Source organism: Heterodontus francisci, chromosome 2 (genome assembly GCF_036365525.1).
Source record: "Heterodontus francisci isolate sHetFra1 chromosome 2, sHetFra1.hap1, whole genome shotgun sequence".
In the NCBI taxonomy this organism is placed as follows: Eukaryota; Metazoa; Chordata; class Chondrichthyes; order Heterodontiformes; family Heterodontidae; genus Heterodontus; species Heterodontus francisci.
The window spans coordinates 94,084,624-94,106,343 of NC_090372.1; the positions used below are offsets into that span (position 1 = coordinate 94,084,624).

General features: G+C 44.2%; 1 protein-coding gene across 5 annotated transcripts in view; it reads left to right on the forward strand.

Moving 5' to 3' along the window:
* The window catches only part of LOC137345606 (rap guanine nucleotide exchange factor 5-like), a 350,413-nt gene that overhangs the window by 160,020 nt on the left and 168,673 nt on the right, over positions 1-21,720 (forward strand). For all 5 annotated transcript variants that reach the window (XM_068008865.1, XM_068008869.1, XM_068008867.1 and 2 more), the window contains exon 9: positions 4,078-4,227. In XM_068008865.1, the coding sequence (XP_067864966.1) occupies positions 4,078-4,227 (150 nt within the window). The remainder of the gene's footprint in view (positions 1-4,077; positions 4,228-21,720) is intronic.

Below are 21,720 nucleotides of genomic sequence, written 5' to 3' on the forward strand. Positions count from 1 at the left end.
CCCCACTCAAGCTAATTGATTAGGAAACCTGAAAGTGATATGGTAATGCAGTGGCTGGGTTAAAAAGTCACTGACAGAAAAGTCGCAATTACTTCTGGGTTTTTCACATGCTAGCAGACCCCACTCAGCCCCCAGTTCTTCACACATTAGCAACTTAAAATCCAAGCCCTTATGTCTGTTTTGGATTTTTATGTCAGTCGCTGAAAGCAAGCATTCAGATGCAGCAAGCAGTTCGGAAGGCAAATGGTATGTTGGCCTTCATTGCAAGAGGATTTCAGTACAGGAGCAAGGATGTCTTACTGCAGTTATACAGGGCCTTGGTGAGACCACATCTGGAGTATTGTGTGCAGTTTTGGTCTCCTTATCTGAGGAAGGATGTTCTTGCCAGGGAGAGAGTGCAAAGAAGATTTACTAGGCTGATTCCTGGGTTGGCCGGATTGACGTATGAGGAGAGATTGGGTCGACTAAGCCTATATTCACTAGAGTTTAGAAGAATGAGAAGGTATCTCATAAAAACCTAAAAAATTCTAACAGGACTAGACAGGCTAGATTCAGAGAGAATGTTCCCGATGGCTGGAGAGTCCAGAACCAGGGGTCACAGTCTCAGGATACAGGGTATGCCATTTAGAACCAAGATGAGGAGAAATTTCTTCACTCAGAGGGTGGTGAACCTGTGGAATTCTGTACTGCAGAAGGTAGTGGAGGCCAAGTCATTAAATATATTCAAGAAGGAGATAGATATATTTCTTAATACCAAAGGGATCAAGGGATATGGGGAGAAAGCAGGAACAGGGTACTGAATTAGACGATCAGCCAGGATCTTTTTTGAATGGCGTAGCAGGCCCAAAGGGCCAAATGGCCTACTCCTGCTCCTATTTTCTATTTTTCTATGTTTCTTTGTTTTAGGGGCTGCCAGTGATGCCTGAAAAATGCCCTGACCCAATTTTATGTCCGATGTTTTACAGGCATTCTTTGAATGCAGGACATTGGTCCTTGAAATTGTGTCTCATTGCTCCTATAAAACAGGCGTAATGAAATTTAATTTCTACCCCATCTTCTCAGTTGGTTCAAAATATTTACCAGTCAGATATAATGGGACCTATAAAATTATTCTGTATCCTGGAATGTGTTATTTGTGAACAAGTCAATACACAGATGGGATAGAAACATCCCTTCCCGCAGCTCATTCACTCACGCCAGAGCAATCAGAATGACAGAGGTGAGGAGGAAATGTCAGGACTACCATGATTTTGATAATAAAGAGTAATCAAGCTGAAGCAGTTTCTCCAGTTTGAATGTAACTATTCAATTTTATTAATCACTTACTTTTATATCCCTAATAACATATGAACTGTGATAGAATGAACCTTTCAGAAGATTGTTTAGACTCTTGTCTCCAGCTGTGAATTTTATTGCCTTGTTTATTTATGACACTCAAAAGTGTTTTCTTAAGTGAAGAATTGATGTTCATTATTCAATCTTTCCTGTATCATCACCAGTCTAGTAACTGCACAGCATGATAAATCAGATTGTGCTTGCAGCTGAAATAGCTCCATGAATTTAACACACAGAGATTTTCAGTTTTATTGTTCCCTTGTGTTTCATCCCAGTCTTCACATGCTACTCACCTTGTCTGAGCTAAGACCAGACAGGCAACGGGCTGGATTTTATAGGGGCTTCAACGTCGGGATCCGTGGCGAGGGGGCATGAAGATTGCCCGGATGAGGCCTGCCACGGACCTCGACGCCGGCAGGGCACAGCCCAATCTTGCTACCCACCCACCACCAACCCCCCCCACCCCGCCGCTCAGTGACGGGACCACAATAAGCATATTGAAATTAATTAAATTAAGATATTTACATATACTCACACACGATCTTGAGGACCCGCTGCAATCTTCATCCTAACGGCTGACACTGACGCACCTTCGGATCCCCATCCCGGGACACAAGGCACGACACCTGTTGGGACGGGGGAGGAGGGAAGTTTATCAGTGCGGGAGGGCGCGAGCAGGGTCAAACGTACTTGATTGGTGTAAGGGGTGATGGGAAGGAGTAAAGGTAAACGGTTCTGAACTTTGCAGAGGGGAAAGGTCATATAATCAAGGTTAAGTTTTTTTTGGGGGGTGGTGAAGGGCAGGAATGACATGTAATGTATTGGGGGAGTGGGAGAGGGGCTGGTAATACTTCTGCAATTATGTTTAAAATGTTTAAAATGGGCTGGAAGGCAGGGGACAACACCACCTTGTCCCTTTATTGGAGCCCCAGCCGAATTCAACAGTGGACAGGCAATTAACTGTCCGCTGTTGGGGATGCTGTCTCCTTTAAGGGACAAGATCTCTCCCCAAGAGCTGTCGACCATTCAGAGGGCCGGCAGCTCAGCAGTTCCAGCAATGCCACCGGGAGTGGTGGCCACTGCTGGTACTGTAGGAGGTCCAGAGCAGCATCGTGGACATCGCCCTGTGACCGAGGTAAGTGGGGTCAGGTGTTGCTGGGGACAGTCAGGCAGGTCTCGCCAAGGGGGTGGTTGGTGAGGTTGGGGCTCTTGCTGGGTGGGTGGTCATTGCCTTTGGGGGGGCTCTCTGTGGGCCATAGATTGCCCCTAGAGGAGGGCCCCCCTGAAGCCCACTAGCAGGTTGCCAGTTTAACCTGCTGGTGTCCCCATGCACAGCAAGCTCCTCCAACAATGGCTAAATGCCAGTGGAGGTGGCCCTTTTTGGGCTACTTAAGTGACTTAATCGGCCTCCCAGCAGCCTTCCCGTTCACCACAGTGTCCACCACAGACTAAATGGCATGGGAGCAGGACAATGCCAGACATGCTGCCTGATGCCACCCCATGCCATTTTGTCTGCCTACCATCCCACCCTCCCACCTCCCAGCCCATCTCCAAGGGCCAGATAAAATCCAGCCCATTGATTCACATTTTGAAACAAAAATGATGGATTTCTGGTGGGGCGAGGTGAGGGTCAGGATTTGGGGCAGAATTCATAAAAGCTAGAGTTCCACCACTTCTAAACTGTATGATGAATTCTGGTGAAACTGGGGTGGGTGGAAGAAGAGTCTGCACCCAACATGGTTCAGGTTTGCAAATGATGAATGACAGACAGTGTGATCCACCAGAAATCCTGAGCATTTAATGCCAGTACTGCACCTGATGCCTGAGATGTTTATCCGGCATCATCCCTTTAAAAGCAGACTCCTGAAGCTCTTGTGTCAGGGGCATCTTTGCTTTATATTGTCCGAATGCACCATCACCTGTGACTCCGACACCCACATTCTGGGCTTGATTTTAATTCTCAGTCATATCACCTTAAACTCCGACATAGCCCACGCTTTCAATGCAAATAAGGCTTCAAAATGGACGCCAGCAGGCCGCTAGCTGCTCAAGGTGGGGGAGGAGGGCAAATCCATTGCAATGTTTCAAAATCCGACCAGGGGGTTTCAGGGTCTCACTTTCACGGTGTCTTCGTGATGACTTTTGTGTCTGTTCTAGAGCTGTGACACTGATATTTTAGATAGGAGACTGAACAAATTCCAAGAAAGTACTTTCACAATAACTGACTCCCATGGAGACTGTTTCATTCCTCAAATGACAGAGTAGGAAGCAAAAAAAATGGATTGCATAAGAGTAAATATTTCACAGACAATTTGCTTAGACAAAGGGCATATTTTTACAGCAATTAATTATTTTGAAGCGCTTCAGTTCATTTCCCGCCCTCAAAGTGCTGCTTGATCAACTTTTCCCAGGAGTTTTTGAGGGATTGTACTGCCCTTGTACATTTGCAGGAAAGGGGTCCAACAACAGAAAATAAGCCATCTGAGCACGACATCAGACTGCACCGTGAGATTGTGTATTTGCCTCCTGGGGAAGATGTGACAATGTTTCTGTTTTTAAAAAAATGTACCTGAGTGAGAGTATTACCAATATTGAGACATGACAAAACACTTTGAAATGTTGCAGTGCTGTGATATTTTATGGTGATCTGTAGATGCATTCCTAACATTGTAGTCAAGCTCAGGATGCATGTCCTGGGATTGTGGATTAAGATATCTGTTTGCTCTTCCCTTTCCTATCCAGGATGGAGTAGTTTGCAGTTTAAGGGAGGAAGATGATTTTGATGGCATTGAATTAGCCCAGAAACACTCAACTGCAGCTCATGTCATTCTAACTGAGAACAGTTATCGCATTCAGCCAGTGGTCCAAGACAATTTCAGCAGGATTTCAAAGGTGAGCCCTTATTAAGATCTCATTTTTACAGTTGCATGTGACATGGACAGTATTTGTATTCAACTTGTTAATTGGAACACAGTGCAGTTTTTTGGGGTTATATTGGGCTGAAATATATTCACTTTTTCACTAGGAAATTCTTTATGTGTCATTACAGTCTGTATTAAAAATACAATATCCCTTTCTGTTTCGACTGTCAGACTGCAACTGAAAAAAAAACAAATATTAAATGCAGTTTCCAAGCATTTTTTTTCCCAAAACACTTCTCCCTTTGTGAAGAGCTGTACACTATGTCTTATTAAACATTTCAGTTTATCATGCTGTACTGATTCCCTGAACATGCCAACTTCCTGACCTCAGATGTAACATCAGGGTTGGGATGGAGACACAGTGAGTGAAAGACAATTCCTTCCCCACTGCAATGGACAGAATAATCTTCATGAGATACACCCAGTCTGTTTGTATGCATCTTTTAGTAGCCAGTCATAGAGTAGTATTGTAGACACTTAGGAGTAAGCCCTCTGCTTGCCTTCTTGATTAAAGAATAGTTGCTTGAAGAGTAAAACAAACAAAAATAACTTCTACTAAAAATGACAGGGAGTGAAAGCATTTGGTAGAAATCCTTACAGTATTATTTTTATGCGATAAAATGTAACTGATAAATTCTCTCATCAATGATACTTTTTTTCCCCTTCTTGGGATGTGAACGCCGCTGGCTAGGCCAGCATTTATTGCTCATCTCTAATTGCCCTTGAGAAGGTAGTGGTGAGACGCCTTCTTGAACCACTGCAGTCCATGTGGGGTAGGTACACCAACACTGCTGTTAGGAGGGGAGTTCCAGGATTTTGACCCAGCAACAGTAAAGGAATCCAAATTCCAAATCAGGATGGCGGCTGGCTTGGAGGGGAACCTGCAGGTGGTGGTGTTCCCATGCATCTGCTGCCCTTGTCCTTTCAGGTGGTAGAGGTCACAGGTTTGGAAAGTGCTGTTGAAGGAAGTGTGGGAGTTGCTGTTGTGCATCTTGTAGATCAGGGGTGTCCAACTTTTTCGCGTGAGGGGCCACATTATAATTGTTGTCCTACATAGGGGGAGTGTGAGCAAATTTTGGAAAGAATAAGGTATTCAAAATTTATTTTACTATTAATCAAAACCATAAAAAGTGTACATTTTTGTGAACAAGCTTTAAATGAGGAGACTAATTTATTAACTTACTTTCTCATCACTATGATGAACACTGATTTAGTGAGACACCTGGCATTGTTTCTGCTTGTAGAAGTAGACAGTGTCTATCCACACGTTTGATGTAGCAATGCGGAGTTTTCCGGATAGATGTCTATCTATCAGAAGTAATGCTGGATCCCTCTCTTTTTCTCCCTTCCTCTCCCCCCTCCCCCTGTGACCTCCCTCCTCTCTGTGTCACCCCGCCACTGCCACCCACCCTCCCCTGGCTCCCCAGTTCACCCAGCACCCTGCCCCCTAGGTCCCGGGCCTGGGCCCTACTGCCTTCTCAGGCAGCTCCTCCTCAGTGATGGTGGCAGAGATAAAGAGCCCAGGGCCCAAGGACAGGCTAAGACCATATGCAGGCAGAGCCAGTGCTGGGCCTGGGGCCCAAGCTCAAGGCCGGGAAGGCCCCACTGGGAATGGTGTTCAGGGGGGAAGTGCTGGCAGACCCACCATCTTACTAAAGGAGCCAGAACATCAGGTACTGAAGGCATCTGCTATCTTTGTAAAGGAGAACATGCGCAATGAGGCATCTCTGCCATGTCAGGAAAGGAGCTGCAGCAGTTGTCAGTCACTGAAAGTTTTGGTGGGCCAGAAGAAGCCAATGGTGGATTTCCATCAGAAATTTCTCATCCTTGGTGGGCCAGATGGAAATCTTTGGCAGGCTGGATACTGCCCCACTGGCCATATGTTGGACAACCCTCTTGTAAATAGTACACACTGCTGCCACTGTGCGTCAGTGGTGAAGGGTGTGAATATTAAAGGTGGTGGATAGGGGGCCAATCAAATGGGCTGCTTTATCCTGGATGGTGTGAAGCTTCTTGAGTTTTTTTTGGAGCTGCACCCATCCAGGTAAGTGGAGAGTATTCCATCACACTCCTGACTTGTGCCTTCTAGATGGTGGACAGGCCTTTGGGAGTCAGGAGGTGAGTTACTCGCCGCAGGATTCTTAGCCTCTGACCTGCTGTTGTAGCCACGGTATTTATATGGCTACTCCAGTTCAGTTTCTGGTCAATGGTTACCCCCAGGATGTTGATAGTGGGGGAATTCAGCAATCATAATGCTATTGAATGTCAAGGGCAGATGGTTAGATTCTCTCTTGTTGGAGATAGTCATTGCCTGGTACGTACTTGCCACTTATCAGCCCAAGCCTGGATATTGTCCAGGTCTTGCTGCATTTCTACACAGACTGCTTCAGTATCTGAGGAGTCGCGAATGGTGCTGAACATTGTGCAATCATCAGCAAACATCCCCACTTCTGACCTTATGATTGAAGGAAGGTCATTGATGAAGCAGCTGATGATGGTTGACCTGAGGAACTCCTGCAGTAATGTCCTGGGACTGAGATGATTGACCTCCAACAACTACAACCATCTTCCTTTGTGCCAGGTATGACTCCAACCAGTGAAGGGTTTTCCCCCGATTCCCATTGACTCCAGTTTTGCTCAGGTTCCTTGATGCCGCACTTGGACAAATGCTGCCTTGATGTCAAGGGCAGTCACTCTCACCTCACCTCTGAGATTCAGCTCGTTTCTCTATGTTTTGACCAAGGCTGTAATGAGGTCTGTAGCCGGATAGCCCTGGTGGAACCCAATCTGAGTATCGGTGAGCAGATTGTTGCTGAGTAAGTGCTGCTTGATAGCACAGTCGACGACCCCTTCCATCAGTTTGCTGATGATTTGGAGTAAACTGATGGGGCAGTAATTGGCCAAATTGGACTTGTCCTGTCTTGTCTGGACAGGACATACCTAGGCATTTTTCCACATTGTCAGGTGGATACCACTGTTGTAGCTGTACTGGATCAGCTTGACTAAGGGTGCAGCCAGGATGTTATGTTATAGTCTTTGCCGCATCCAGTGCCTTCAGCCGTTTCTTGATATCAAATGGAGTGAATCAAATAGGCTCATAATTGACATCTGTGATGGTGGGAACCTCAGGAGGAGGCCAAGATGGATCATCCACTGGGCTTTTCTATCTGAAGATGGTTGAAAATGCTTCAGCCTTGTCTTTTGCACTCACAATCATTGAGGATTGGGATGTTTGTGGAGCCTGCTCCTCCGGTTAGTTGTTTAATTGCCCACCAGCATTCATAACTCGAAGTGGCAGGACTGCAGAGATTTGATCTGATCTGTTGGTGTGGAATCGTTTAGCTCTGTCTATAGCATGCTGCTTCTGCTGTTTCGCATGCATATAGTCTTGTATTGCAGCTTCACCAGGTTGGCACCTCATTTTTAGGTATGCCCTACACTGTTCATTGAACCAGGTTTTTCCCCTAGCTTGATAGTAATGGTAGAGTGAGGGACATGCAGGGCCATGAGGTTACAAATTGTGGTTGAATACAATTCTGCTGCTCTGATGGCCCTCAGCACCTCAACGATGCCCAATTTTGAGCTGCTAGATCTGTTGTGAGTGGTTGTGCCACACATCACATCAGTATGAAGTTGGGATGTCATCTCCTCAAGGACTGTGAGGTGGTTATTCCTACCAATACTGTCATGGACAGATGGATCTGTGACAGTTAGATTGGTGAGGACGAAGTTAAGCAGATTTTTACCTTGTGTTACTTCTCTCACCAATTGTCGCAGGCCCAGTCTGGCAGAAATGCCCTTCAGGACCCGGTCAGTAATGGTGCTACTGAGCCACTCTTCGTGATGGACATTGAAGTCCCCCACTCAGAGTACATTCTGTGCCCTTGCCACTCTCAGTGCTTTCTCCAAGTGGTGAGCACCATGGAGGAGTCCTGATTCATCAGCTGAGGAAGGGTTGTAGGTGGTAATCAGCAGGAGGTTTCCTTGTCTGTGTGTTTGACCTGATGCCATGAGATTTCATGGGGTCCGGAGTCAATGTTGAGGACTCTAACTGTTGATAAACTTATTGACTTTTTGTGTCAATGAAAATTATTTGAGTAGTTCTATATGTTTGGAAATAGTGGTCTATTTATTATCCAGTTATTAAGATCTTTTTAGAAAAATTCAGGTGTCAGCCTTGGGTCACTGGTAGCACTGTTGCCTTTGAGTCAGAACTCTGTAGATTCGTATCTGATATTTTAGTGCCATATTGAGGGAATGCTACACTGTCAGAGGTACTGTTTTTTGGATGCAACATTAAACCAAGACCATGTTTGCCCTCATAGGTGGGCCTAAAAGATCCCATGACACTTCTTGAAGGGGAATTTTCCCAGTTTGTTGGCCAACATTTATCCCTCAACCACTGCCATCAAAACAGATTATCTTGTCAATTAGCTCATTGCTTTTGTGGAATCCTGTTGTGCACAGTTTTGTCGCTGTGTTTTCATATATTACACCAGCGATTATACTCCAAAAGTACTAAATGACTGTGAAGCACTTTGGGACATCCTGTGTCATGAAAGGCACTATACAAATGCAAGTTTTCTCTTTAAAATTTAGCATATTTTACAAGAAAAAGTTTCTGGATATAAATTTGGTTGACAAACAGGAAAGAAAGTGATAAGGCAAATAGTTATTACTCAGATTAGAGAAGGGTGTACCCCAGGGGTCAGTACTGGTTCCACTTTTGTTTTCCAAACATATAGATAATTTGTACAGAGAGCATAATCGGAAGATATGCAGATGTTGCAAAAGTAAAGGGCTTGAGAAACTGTAAGGAGGACTGTAAAATACTTCAGGAAGATATAGATAGTTAGCAAAATAGGAAGATGCAAATTTATGTGTTTAATAGTCATTTGGTAGTACAGAACTTGAGTACTGCTGAAAACAGAGACATTTTGTTGAAGTTTTTCGTCTTGCAGTCATCAGGACAATTCGCAAGAATACCAATGTAAGGGAAGCAACAAATTTACACTGTGTGAGAAGACAGTGCTGATTGGTTGGCAAGCGGACTCTGATTGGTAGGGGCATTGCCAATGGAGAATGCACCAGTTTATGGTGATTGACAGTTAACTGCCAAGCTAAGTGACAACCATTCGCTAGTTCATTCCTCAGTGCAATGCTTTGGCCAATCAGAGTCAGGCTGCCTGGTTTAAATTTCAAACAAAGCTTGACACTCCTGCTCCTCTTGGACCAGAAGGATTGCTATAGAAAAGCACTTAACTAGTAGCTTCCACCTCCATTTCACTAACTAGTTTCCCGAGCACTGGGAAATCCAGCTGGCAACCCTTAAATTTAAATCAGCCTCCTAATTGCACTTGGAAGCCTGATGTAAATAAGTTAATGAAGTGTCCCACCTCTCTAAGGCAGCACAATCACATGCCTCGCTACCTGTTGGTGTAAAAAAAATGGCAGCAGCACGTACATGCAGGGTTGGGGGTCACATTTCGCAGTTATAAGGTTTTAACCATCCTGACTTCTTCCTGCCCATCATAGAGAAATGGTGCAGAAATCTCACAGCAGGCAGTATTAGTATGAAACATGTTTCCAGCTGCTGCTAGGCAGCAGTAGCAATATGGATAGAATTATGCACTGCAGTGGGGTCCTGAGTGAAACTGGTTTGATCACAGTTCAGTGGAGGATATGTGATATATGGAACATAGAAACAGGAGTGGGCCATTTAACACTTCGAGCCTGTTTCACCGTTCAATGAGATCATAGCTGATCTGTGACCTAACTGCCTTTGCCCCATATCCATTAATACCTTTGATGAACAAAAATTCATCAATCTCAAAGTTTTAAAATTAACAAATTGATCTAGCATTAATTGCTGTTTGCAGAAAAGAGTTCCAAATTTCTACCACCCTTTACATGTAGAAGTGTTTCCTAATTCACTCCTGTATTGTCTGGCTTTAAATTGTAGACTTTGCCTCCCCAACCAACAGAAATAATTTCTCTCAATCTACCCTGTTTGTTCCCCTCAATACTTTGAAAGCTTTGATCAAATCATCCCTTAACCTTCAAAATTCCAGGAAATACAACCTTAGTTTGTGTAATCTCTCCTTGTAATTTAACCTTTGGAGCCCAGGTTTTTTTTCTCGAGTAAACCTACACTGCGTTCCATCCAAGGCCAATATTTTCTTCCTGGGGTGCAATGCCCAGACTGATCACAGTACTCCAGGTATGGTGTAACTAGGGCTTTGTACAGCTGAAACATGACCTCTACCTCCTTGTATTCTAGTCCTCTAAATATAAAGGGCAGCACTCCATTAGCCTTTTTGATTATTTTCTGCACCTGTTCCTGACATTTTAATGGTCTATGTCCCTGGACACCCCAAGTCTCTTTGGTCCTCCATTTAGAAATGGCTTTTCACCATTTAGAAAGTACCCTATTCTATCTTTTTCAGGACCAAAGTGAATAACCTCATATTTTGCCACATTGAAATCCATCTGCCATAGTTCTGCTTATTTACTTAATCGATCAAATATCTTAGTAATGTTATGCTTCCATCTACACTGTTTACAATGCCACCTATCTTTGCATCATTGACAAATTTGAATATGTGGCTTTCTAAAGAAAAAAATACTTGCATTCATATGGTGCTTTTCACAAACACAGGACATCCCAAAACACTTTACAGCCAATGAAGTACTTTTGAAGCGTAGTCACAGTTCTAACATAGGAAACATGGCAGCCAAATTGCATACAGCAAGCTCCCACAAACAGCAATGTGATCATGACCAAATAATCTGTTTTTGTGATGTTGACTTAGGGATAAATATTGACCAGGAGACCAGGGATAATGCCCCTGCTCAAATTTGAAATAGTACCATGGGAATTTTTACTTCCAGCTGAGGGGGCAGAGGGAGTCTCAGTTTAATATCTTGTCTGAAAGATGGCAGCTCCAACAGTGTAGCTGTCCATCAATACTGCACTAGAGTGTCAGCCTTGATTGATGTGTTCAATTCCTAGAATAGAACTTGAACCCACAACCTTCTGACTCCAAGGCAAGATGGCTGCCAACTGAGCCACAGCTGACACTAACCTATTATTGAAGTCATTAATAATTACGGTGAGTAGTGAGGCCCCAGCACAGATCCCTGTAAAACACTACTAGTCACAATCTGCCAATGAGAATATTTGTCCATTATCCCTACTCTCTGTCTCCTGCTGCTCAGCTAATCAGGCCAATAAGTTGTCCTCAATTCCATGATCTTAAAATTTAGTTTACAGTCCCTTATGAGAGACTATTATCAAATGCCTTCTGGAAGTCCAGATATAACATCCAAGATCACCAGCAACTGAAGTAAACCTGTTGTTCTTACTAGAGTACGCAAGATGCTGGATACCCTACTTGATCTTTTGGTGTGGAATACAACTACCAATGGTGGTGATAGGCACTTTGATTCATTAAAAAAAAATGTAGTTATTTTTTAATATGGTTTAGCCTTACATTACCATTGATATGTCCCATCTGATGGTGCAGTACATGGTACATGTGGTGTTGAATTCCACTTGTCCTACATTATTTCTTATCAGACTGAAAAAAATTAACAAAGTAACACTAGGCTTTAAATCTTGTTCAGATTACTACTGAATTATAGGCATAAAAACAGCCATAAAAACCTCAGTGCAAATAACCCCCTACATGGGAATGAAAGCAACATTTGCTGACATCAGGGTAGGTTCATAAGATGTCAGTGTGCACTGAAAAGCAATAGTGTTTAGACTGATGTTGACATCATGCATGTAATACTCACAGGGTTCTGTTATTTCTTGTTCACATTGGACTTTAATTACCAGCATTTTTTTGAACTATGTTCTATGCTTTGATAAAATTACCTAGATTATGTGGCAATTACTGTACCTGAAAGAAGGAAAACAAAAGTTGAGAATTTTCTGACCATTGGACACAATTCAGGTTCTGTATCTCTTTAGGGTCATTTGGATTCTTTTGCTAGTGAGCTGCTGAGGCCCAAAAAATTGAGACCAACTGGTTTCGCAAAATATCAATGATTTTTTTTGCTCTTATTTGTATGTTTTCACTCTATGTGTACAGATAAAAATACCAGAAAATCTCTTGGAAAAACAGATTAATGGTGATTGGCAAAAGTATCAAAGTTGACATGAGGAAAATCTTTTTTTTTTAAATGCAGCGAGTGGTTATGATCTGGAATGCACTATCTGAAAGGGTGGTGGAGGCAGATTCAAACAAGCCTTTCAAAAGGGAATTAGGTAAGTATTTTAAGAGGAAGGAAACTGCAGGGTTGTGGGGAAAGGGCGGGGGAGTAGGACAGCTGGATTCCTCCGCGGATAGCCAGCACAGACTTGATGGGCTGAATGGCCTCCTTCTGTGTTGTAATCATCCTATGATTCTATAACATAGGAAAGAAAATGGATAATCTCCAGGAAAAGGTCAATCTTCTTGGAAGCAAGATAGCTTCATTTTCTGTACAAAATTTTATAAAAGGGTGAAATGAAATGAGGGCTGGCTTATTTGTTGTACTGTAAGCGAACAATGGAAACACTGTCTCCTTGAGATGTCTTGAAAAAGGGTAACCTTTTATTAACAGACTTTAGAGGCAATTATTCAGCGGATATGCTCAGACTAAAAAGGCATTCTGAAACCAGCTGGTTTCTCCAGGAGACTAAGCAGTTTTTCAATAAAGGGGAAAACAGTGACATTATCTTATCACTGACCTGAACTTGGGCTTTAATGAAGCACTCATTCTCTGACTTTGTCAATAATACACATGATAACATTTTTTAAAGAAAAGTTAGATGTTAGTGGCAATATAATGAAAATGTAATTGCATCATCATTTTCTCCAGTTTACATACTTCAAACTTTTTATTAAAAACATTAACTTTTCCACACTTAAGTGTTTGGTGGCAGATAGGTTGAGACCAAAATCTAACTGGGCAAAATCTGTTAGAGTGAATGGAAGAAGTTGTTGTTTATTTATTTATTTAGAGATACAGCACTGAAACAGGCCCTTCGGCCCACCAAGTCTGTGCTGACCAACAACCACCCATTTATACTAACCCTACAGTAATCCCATATTCCCTACCACCTACCTACACTCGGGACAATTTACCATGGCCAATTTACCTATCACCTGCAAGTCTTTGGCTTGGGAGGAAACCGGAGCACCCTGCGAAAACCCACATGGTCACAGGAAGAACTTGCAAACTCCGCACAGGCAGTACCCAGAATTGAACCCAGGTTACTGGAGCTGTGAGGCTGCGGTGTTAACCACTGCGCCACTGTGCCGCCCGATGCGGGTAAATCTAAAACAGGTTAAATGAACCTAAATGGCTTTTACCTTCTACTGCATTATTAACAGAATTAGTACCTGCAAAGCACTTACTCCTATCCCAGAATTATTATTTTTAATACACACTGCTAACACCTCATTACATACTTTGATAATGAAAACATTGATGTACGAAAATACAACATAAATAGTGTGTCTGAGTATCAGACTTTCAGGGGAAAACACACTTTTGTGAACATATACCATAATTACTAAAACCATGAGAGAACTGATTGATAGTGGAATGTGGCATAGGCTTAAGAAGGGTGTGTGTGTGTTTATAAGGAAGTGGAGGAGGTACTGGGGGAACGGTTTTGAATCTGATTCACCTTTGTTTGGCATTAAGAAGATGTGCATCTGTTGCATTAGTGAGTGATGTGGAGTCTCACATTTTCAGAGACAGCAAAGGAGGGAATTCAGACAGACACTCATCACCCCCATAAAAAGAAAATGATTACTCACCAAAACATGGTTTGGAGGTAAATTAAAGATCTGTATTGCTGAATTATGTGAATTTAGTGAGCTCAATCTAGTAAACTGTCTGTTTAAAAAGTTGGAAGCAATGCCTTATGCTTCCATATCCATATCTGTATATGTACAGGTATCTGAATATTAGTGAAGACAAACACAGTGCCTTGAACAGATACGAGATGAAAAAGTGAAGTGACTTGCATGTGTCAGTCCCATCTCTGTTCATGGACTATATTTGTTTGAAATGTTCTGTCTTCTGCAGAAGGCACTGATCTCTGCTGGGCTACAGGCCCATAGAACCATTTGACCTCTAGTACCTTGCCCAAATGGCCATTTTCCATTTGTATATGTCAGCAGGCTATTCAACCAAGACTGCAGCACAGAAGAGTCCAAACAGCAAACATCCACAGAGCAGCACATTCCTGCAGCGGTCACTGAAGTGGGAAGCCATCTCAATATCCCAGTGCACTGAGGCCAATTGCAGCAACAGTACCACAGCATTGGCTGAGATTAGCTCAGACTAGAGATTGAACCTGGGACCCTCATAATCTAGAGTGTTTTCTTCTGAACTGGGCAAAGCAGTTACCAACTCAGCCATCAGGGGAAAAATCATTGAATATTTAATATAACGGATAATGAGAGTTCTTTCTCCTAAATTGTGAGCACTGCGAGACCCATTGTCTTCAATTTATGTGCCATGTGGGAACTCCAGAATGCTTCATGTGTCCCAGACAACCATGTGTGAATGAAGTGCCTCCAGTTGCTCAAACCTAAACTCAGGGTTTGAGTTTGAGGAGCGGCTGGAGTCACTGTCAGGCATGCAGGTAGCTGAAAATTTCGTAGAACACGTGTTCCAGGAGGTGGTCACCTTAAGTGGGTGCCCATCCGGCAGGGTAGAAGAGGCAGGCAGTGTGGCACTCTCAAACCGGTTTCTAGTGCTGAATACCAGTGTGGGTGATGCAACCTTTAGGGAGTGCACTGTGAGGCAAATGACTGCAAAAGGGGTGCAGCAAAGCGTAGAAATGCTGTGGGCACAGAGGATTCAATAGTTAGGGAGATAGATAGGCACTTCATGATGGCTTGCCTCCCTGGTGCCAGGTTAAAGATCATCCCTGAAAGGGTGCAAGACATTTTGAGGAAAGAGACGGAATAACCAGAAGTCATGGTCCAGTTGGTCACCAATGACATAGAGAGGAAAAGGGTTGAGGTCCTGCAGTCAGTGTTTCAAGAGCTAGGGTGGAAGTTGAAAAGAAAGATTTCAAAGGGTAGTAATCTTTGGATTATTCTGAGTACCAAAAGTGCTCAAGATGGGACTGACATATGCAAGTCACTTCACTTTTTAGGAATAGTAGGATAAAACAGGTTAACGTGTGGCGAGAGAAATGGGGCAGGCCAAACACTTTCAGATTCCTGGGGCATGGATGGACATGTTCAAGATGGACGGGTTGCACCTCAACAGAACTGGGACCAATGTCTTTGCAGGAAATATATCTAGTACTGTGGGGGAGGGTTTAAACTAATTTGGCAGGAGAATGGGCAGCAGGATGGGAAATTGTGAGGGAAAGATCTACTTGACCTTAACCTCATCAACCTACGTGCTGGAGATGCATCTGTCTATGACAGTGTTGGTAGGGGTGACCACCGCACAATCCTTTATGGAGACAAAGTCCCATCATCACGCTGAAGACTCCCTCCATTGTGTTGTGTGGCACTACCACCGTGCTAATTGGGATAGATTCAGAATAGATATAGCACTGAACATCTATGAGGCACTGGGCATCATCAGTAGCAGCAAAATTGTATTCCACCACAATCTGTGACCTCATGGCCTGGCATATGCCTCACTCTACCATGGGGACCAACCCTGGTGCAATAGAGAGTGCAGAAGAACATGCCAAGCGTAGCAGCAGGGGTAACTGAAAATGAGGAGCTAACCTGGTAAAGCTAAAACACAGGACTACATGCATGCTAAACAGCAGAAGCAGATTGCTATAGACAGAGCAAAGCGATCCCACAACCAACAGATCAGATCAAAGCTCTGCAGTCTTGCCACATCCAGTCATGAATGGTGGTGGGCAATTAAACAAATAAAGGGAGGAGAAGGCTTCATGAATATCCTGATACTCAATGATGGGAGAACCTCAGCATGAATGCAAAAGACAAGCCTGAAGTATTTTTAACTACCTTCAGCCAGAAGTGCCAAGTGGATGATTCATCTCGGCCTCCTCCCAAGATCCCACCATCACAGAAGCCAATCTTCAGCTAATTCAATTCACAACACATAATATCAAGAAATGGCAGAACACATTGCATACAGCAAAGGCTATGGGCCCCAACAATACCCCGGCTATAGTGCTGAAGACTTATGCTGCTGAAATAGCTGTGTCTGTAGCCAATCTGTTCCAGTACAGGTACAACACTGGCATCTACCCGACAAAGTGGAAAATTGCCCAGGTATATCCTGCCAACCAAAAGCAGGACAAATCCAATCTGGCCAATTACCCCTTTCAGTCTACTTTCAATCATCAGCCAAGTGATGAAAGCTGTTGTTGACAGTGCTGTCTAGCGGGTGTTACTCGCCAATACCCTGCTCACCAATGCTCAGTTTGAGTTCCATCAGGAACACATTGCAGCCTTGGTCCAATCATGGACAAAGGAGCTGAATTCCAGAGGTGAGGCAAGAGTGACTACCTTGACATAAAGGCAGCCTTTGACCGAGTGTGGCATCAAGGAGCCCTAACAAAATTGAAGTCAATGACGATTAAGGGGAAAATTCTCCACTGGTTGGAGTCATACCTAGCACAAAGAAAGATGGTTGTGGTTATTGGAGGCCAATCATATCAACCCCAGGACATCGCTGCTGGAATTCCTCAGGGTAGTATCCTAGGTCCAACCATCTTCAGATGCTTCATTGATGACCTTTCCTTCATTATAATGTCATAAGTAGGAATGTTCACTGATGATTGCACAGTATTCAGTATCATTCACATCTCCTCAGATAATGAAGCAGTCCATTCCAGCATGCAGCAAGGCCTGGACGACATTCAGGCTGGGGATGATAAGTGGCAAGCAATATTTGCACCACTCAAATGCCGGGCAAAGACCATCTCCAACAAAATGTCCAATCACTTTCCATTGACATTCAACGGCATCACCATTGTTGAATCCCTCACCAACATCATCCTGGGAATTGCAATTAACCAGAAACGTAACTGGACCAGCCACATAAATACTGTGGCTACAAGAGCAGGTCAGAGGCTGGATAAACAAGTAACTCACCTCCTGACTCCCCATCTACAAGGCACAGGTCAGAGGTGTGACGGAATACTCTCCACTTGCCTGGATGAATGCAGCTCCACCAACACTCAGAGTTTCACACCATCCACAGCAAAACAACCCATTTGATTGGCGCTCCATCCACCACCTTAAACATTCACTCCTTCCACTACTGGCGCACCATGGCTACAGTGTGTGCCATCTACAATCTGCACTGCAACAACTCACCAAGGCTTAACAGTACCTTCCAAACCCACAACCTCTACCACCTACAAGGACAAGGGCAGCAATGGGAACACCACCACCTGCAAGTTCCACTCCAAGTCACACGCCATCCTGACTTGGAAATATATTGTTGTTTCTTCATCGTTGCTGGATCAAAATCCTGGAACTCCTTCCCTAACAGCACTCTTGGTATACCTTCACCACATGGATTAGAGCGATTCACGAAGGCAACTCACCATCACCTTCTCAGGCCAATCAGTGGGACAGCACCGCTTAGTCCCAGCAGTGCCACTGGGAGCGGTGGCCACTGCTGGGACTGCACCCAGCCATTGCAAGAAGATGAAGGACAGCCCTGGAAATTGGGCTCCAGTGAGGCAAGGTGGGGGGGGGGGGGGGGGGGGGCGGTCGCTTGGGGGAGGAGGCAGAGTGTTGTGTGTTGGGGGTAGTTGAGGCTTCGGGAGCAGCCCTCTGTGGGGCACAGGGTGCCCGATCAGGAGGACCCCCCCACCACCCCGCAAGAAGGTCACCTGGTTTCACCAGATAAGCTTTTTGAGGCTTCTGCCATCCAGCCGCCAAGGGTAAAATACTCGCGGCAGCGGGTGAAGGCCCTTAAGTGCCAACTAATTGGCCTCATAAGGGCCTTGATTGGCCTTGGCCAGGCGGGCTATTACTCACTGCCACCGCCCTGCGTAAAATTGCAGTGGGGGTGGAAGGAGTCAGGAACGGCACCACCCCCCCCCCCCCCCCCCGTCTCCCACTCAATTTTACGTTCCCCCCCCACCACCCCGCGCCACCAGCCCACTCATTTGGGGGAAGTAAAATTCCAGCTGGATTCAGAGTTTTTTAAAAGGCCGTCGGAGAACTCCGAATCTGTCCGAAGTTCAGAAATTGCTGTTCCCAATGTCAGGTTCTGTCAGTTGTGAAACTGACTTGCAATCTTTTTTAAAAGCCATTCTGGCAATGTGGAATTTCTCATCTCCAGTCATGGACCCCTGGCGAAAATGGAGAATGGCCCCAGGTACAGTTTACACCTGCGGGCCAGATGGAAACCTGTGGCGAGCCGGGTCCTGGCCCGCGGGCCATATGTTGGACAACCCTGATATATATCAATGACATGGATTTAGGTATACAGTGCATAATTTCAAAGTTTGCATATCATACAAAACAGAAAATGTAGTAAATGAAGATGATTAGCAACAGACCTCAGGAGGACGGGCAGACCGGTAAAATGGATCGATTCATAGCTAGTGAAATTTAATGCGTGTGAAGTGATACATTTTGGTATGAAGGATGAGAGGCAATATAAACTAAATTTTAAAGGAGGTGCAGGTACAGAGAGATCTGGGGGTCTATGTATACAAAACAATAAAGGTGGCTGGACAAGTTGAGAAGGCTGTTTAAAAGTATCTCCTTGGCCTTTTTAATACGGCAGTTATGATAAACTTTTATAAAAAGCTAATACAAAAGCAAAATACCACAGATGCTGAAAATCTGAAATAGAAACAGAAAATGCTAGTAGTGCTCAGCAGGTTAGGAAACGTCTGTGGAGCGAGAAACAAAATTAATGTTTCAGGTCGATGAATGTATATCCTGAGTGGGGGGGGGGCTCACCTGATGAATGCTCAACAGGAAATTACAGAGACACTCCTCATGACATCTTACCTATTACTTTTAATGTACAGCTGATTGTGGGGAGCAGAATTTGTAAACAATAGTGGCTGATGCTCCTTAGCAGGAGTGTTCTTTTGTACAATTAGCCCTTAGAAATGCATTCAATCCATCAGTCTCTGTCAAATTCAAAGCCAGGTCCCAGAGGTGAACACAATAGAGGGAAAAAATTAAGAAACATTTCAATCAGATGAACAGAAGTGCATCAGTCGTGTTTTTTCTCCCTCTAACATTGTCTGTGGTCGACGTCAGACATTGGTCTAATTGAAACTTGCACACTGATACAGTGCTCAGCTGAAAGCTATCACATGATTACACAGAACTAAAACTTAAATGATAAAAAAGACTAGAAATTGGGAAAATCAAAGATTTTCTGACATTCACTGCCATGAGCAGCTGTAAAACAATGTTAGAATAGTTGACATCTCTACCTATATTCAAGTCTTTGTGGATGCTGGTCTTCCTTCCGAGGAAAGGTAATTATGTAAGTATTATGATCAGGTTATGTATGTATCCAGAGAGTAGCCCCCTCAATCTAACACTACACTTCCAGCTCTGATGTATTGTTTTGTCTATAGTTCCAGCATTCATATCTACTGTACTCAAACTTTAGTGCTGCATTCCATCATGATAGTTGTAAATGTAGTATTACAATTCAGTTGTAGGTCTGCTGGTATGGTGCTACGCTTTACTATGTCAACAGGAGTTAGACTTCCACTGGTTGAGGTCTGTGTTGGGGAGCATTGTGGTGCTGTAATTCTACAAAACCCACATGTTTACCCAGGGCAAAGGGGGAAAACAGAAGGGAGCACAAGTTCAAATGCAACCCACATTGTTTAAAAAAATCCTATTACTCTAATTACTTACTCTGAATATTTATATATTTACTATTACCCATTTGTTTAAAACACATAGTTCTCCCTTCCCCTCTGCACCAAATTCCCACTCACCGAATTCCCATTGCTATACTGTTTAGCAAACCACTGTTTTTAAACAGATGTTTCCAGCTCCGTGCACACAGTGCAATATATAGCAGACATCCCTCTAATATATACCTTTACAAACCACTAGTTACAACTAGTCAGTCCCTTCCTAACAGCACTGTAGGTATATCTACCCCACAGCAGTTCAAGAAGGCAGCTCACCACTACCTTCTCACGGGCAACTAGGGATGGGCAATAAATGCTGGCCTAGCCAGTGATGCCCACATCCCAGGAACAAATAAAAAAACGTCAACAGGCAGTTATCACAATTAACACCTAGTCAGGTGCTGATTGACAGCTAAAAGCTGCAAGTCAGCAGCAGTTAAGTAAATTTTAAAGAAAGAAAAGTTTTTTTTTATTTCCAAAATATACTTTATTCATAAAAATCTGTAAAAATTACATTGCCAAACAGTTTCCAAACAGCACCAAAAAATACAAACATTGCAAGGGAGATCAGTTTCCTTCAATACTGTCATTAGTTTCTTCCCAACCCTTCCTTTCCACAATTGTCATGTCAATTACAGTTTTACATTTACAGCAATTGAGAATATTAACGATACAGTTCGAGGGGTTTCCCATGGATCCAGCCCCTCAGTCCAGCTTGGTGGGGGAACCTTACACTGTGGTCTTTCCCCATTGAGCCTTTGCTGCGGCTGCCCCAAGCTTTAGTGCGTCCCTCAGCACGTAGTCCTGGACCTTGGAATGTGCCAGTCTGCAACATTCGGTGGTGGACAACTCTTTGCGCTGGAAGACCAGCAAGTTTCGGGCAGACCAAAGGCCGTCTTTCACCGAATTGATAGTCCTCCAGCAGCAGTTGATGTTTGTCTCGGTGTGCGTCCCTGGGAACAGCCCGTAGAGCACAGACTCCTGTGTTACAGAGCTGCTTGGGATGAACCTTGACAAAAACCACTGCATCTCTTTCCACACCTGCTTTGCAAAGGCACATTCCAGGAGGAGGTGGGCGACCGTCTCTTCCCCACCACAGCCAACGCGGGGGCACTGTGCGGAGGGGGCGAGACTTCGGGTGTGCATGAAGGATCTGACGGGGAGGGCCCTTCTCACCACCAGCCAAGCTACGTCTTGGTGCTTGTTTGAAAGTTCTGGTGATGAGGCATTCCGCCAAATGACTTTGACGGTCTGCTCGGGGAACCATCCGACAGGATCCACCGTTTCCTTTTCCCGTAGGGCCTTGAGGACATTCCGTGCAGACTACTGCCTGATGGACCGGTGGTCAAAGGTGTTTTCCCGCAGAAACTGCTCCACGAAGGATAGGTGGTACGGCACGGCCCAACTGCACGGAGCGTTCCGCGGCAATGTGACCAGGAAAGAAAGAAAAGTATGCTAAATTTCAGCTTGATAAAAACACATTCTGTCCTATTAACCCACAATTTACCACTCTCACCAAATTCCTGTTGCTGCACTGTATAGTAAGGCATGCCCATCTCACAGATATTCCCAGTTTTGTGCACGGAGCTATTTCAATCA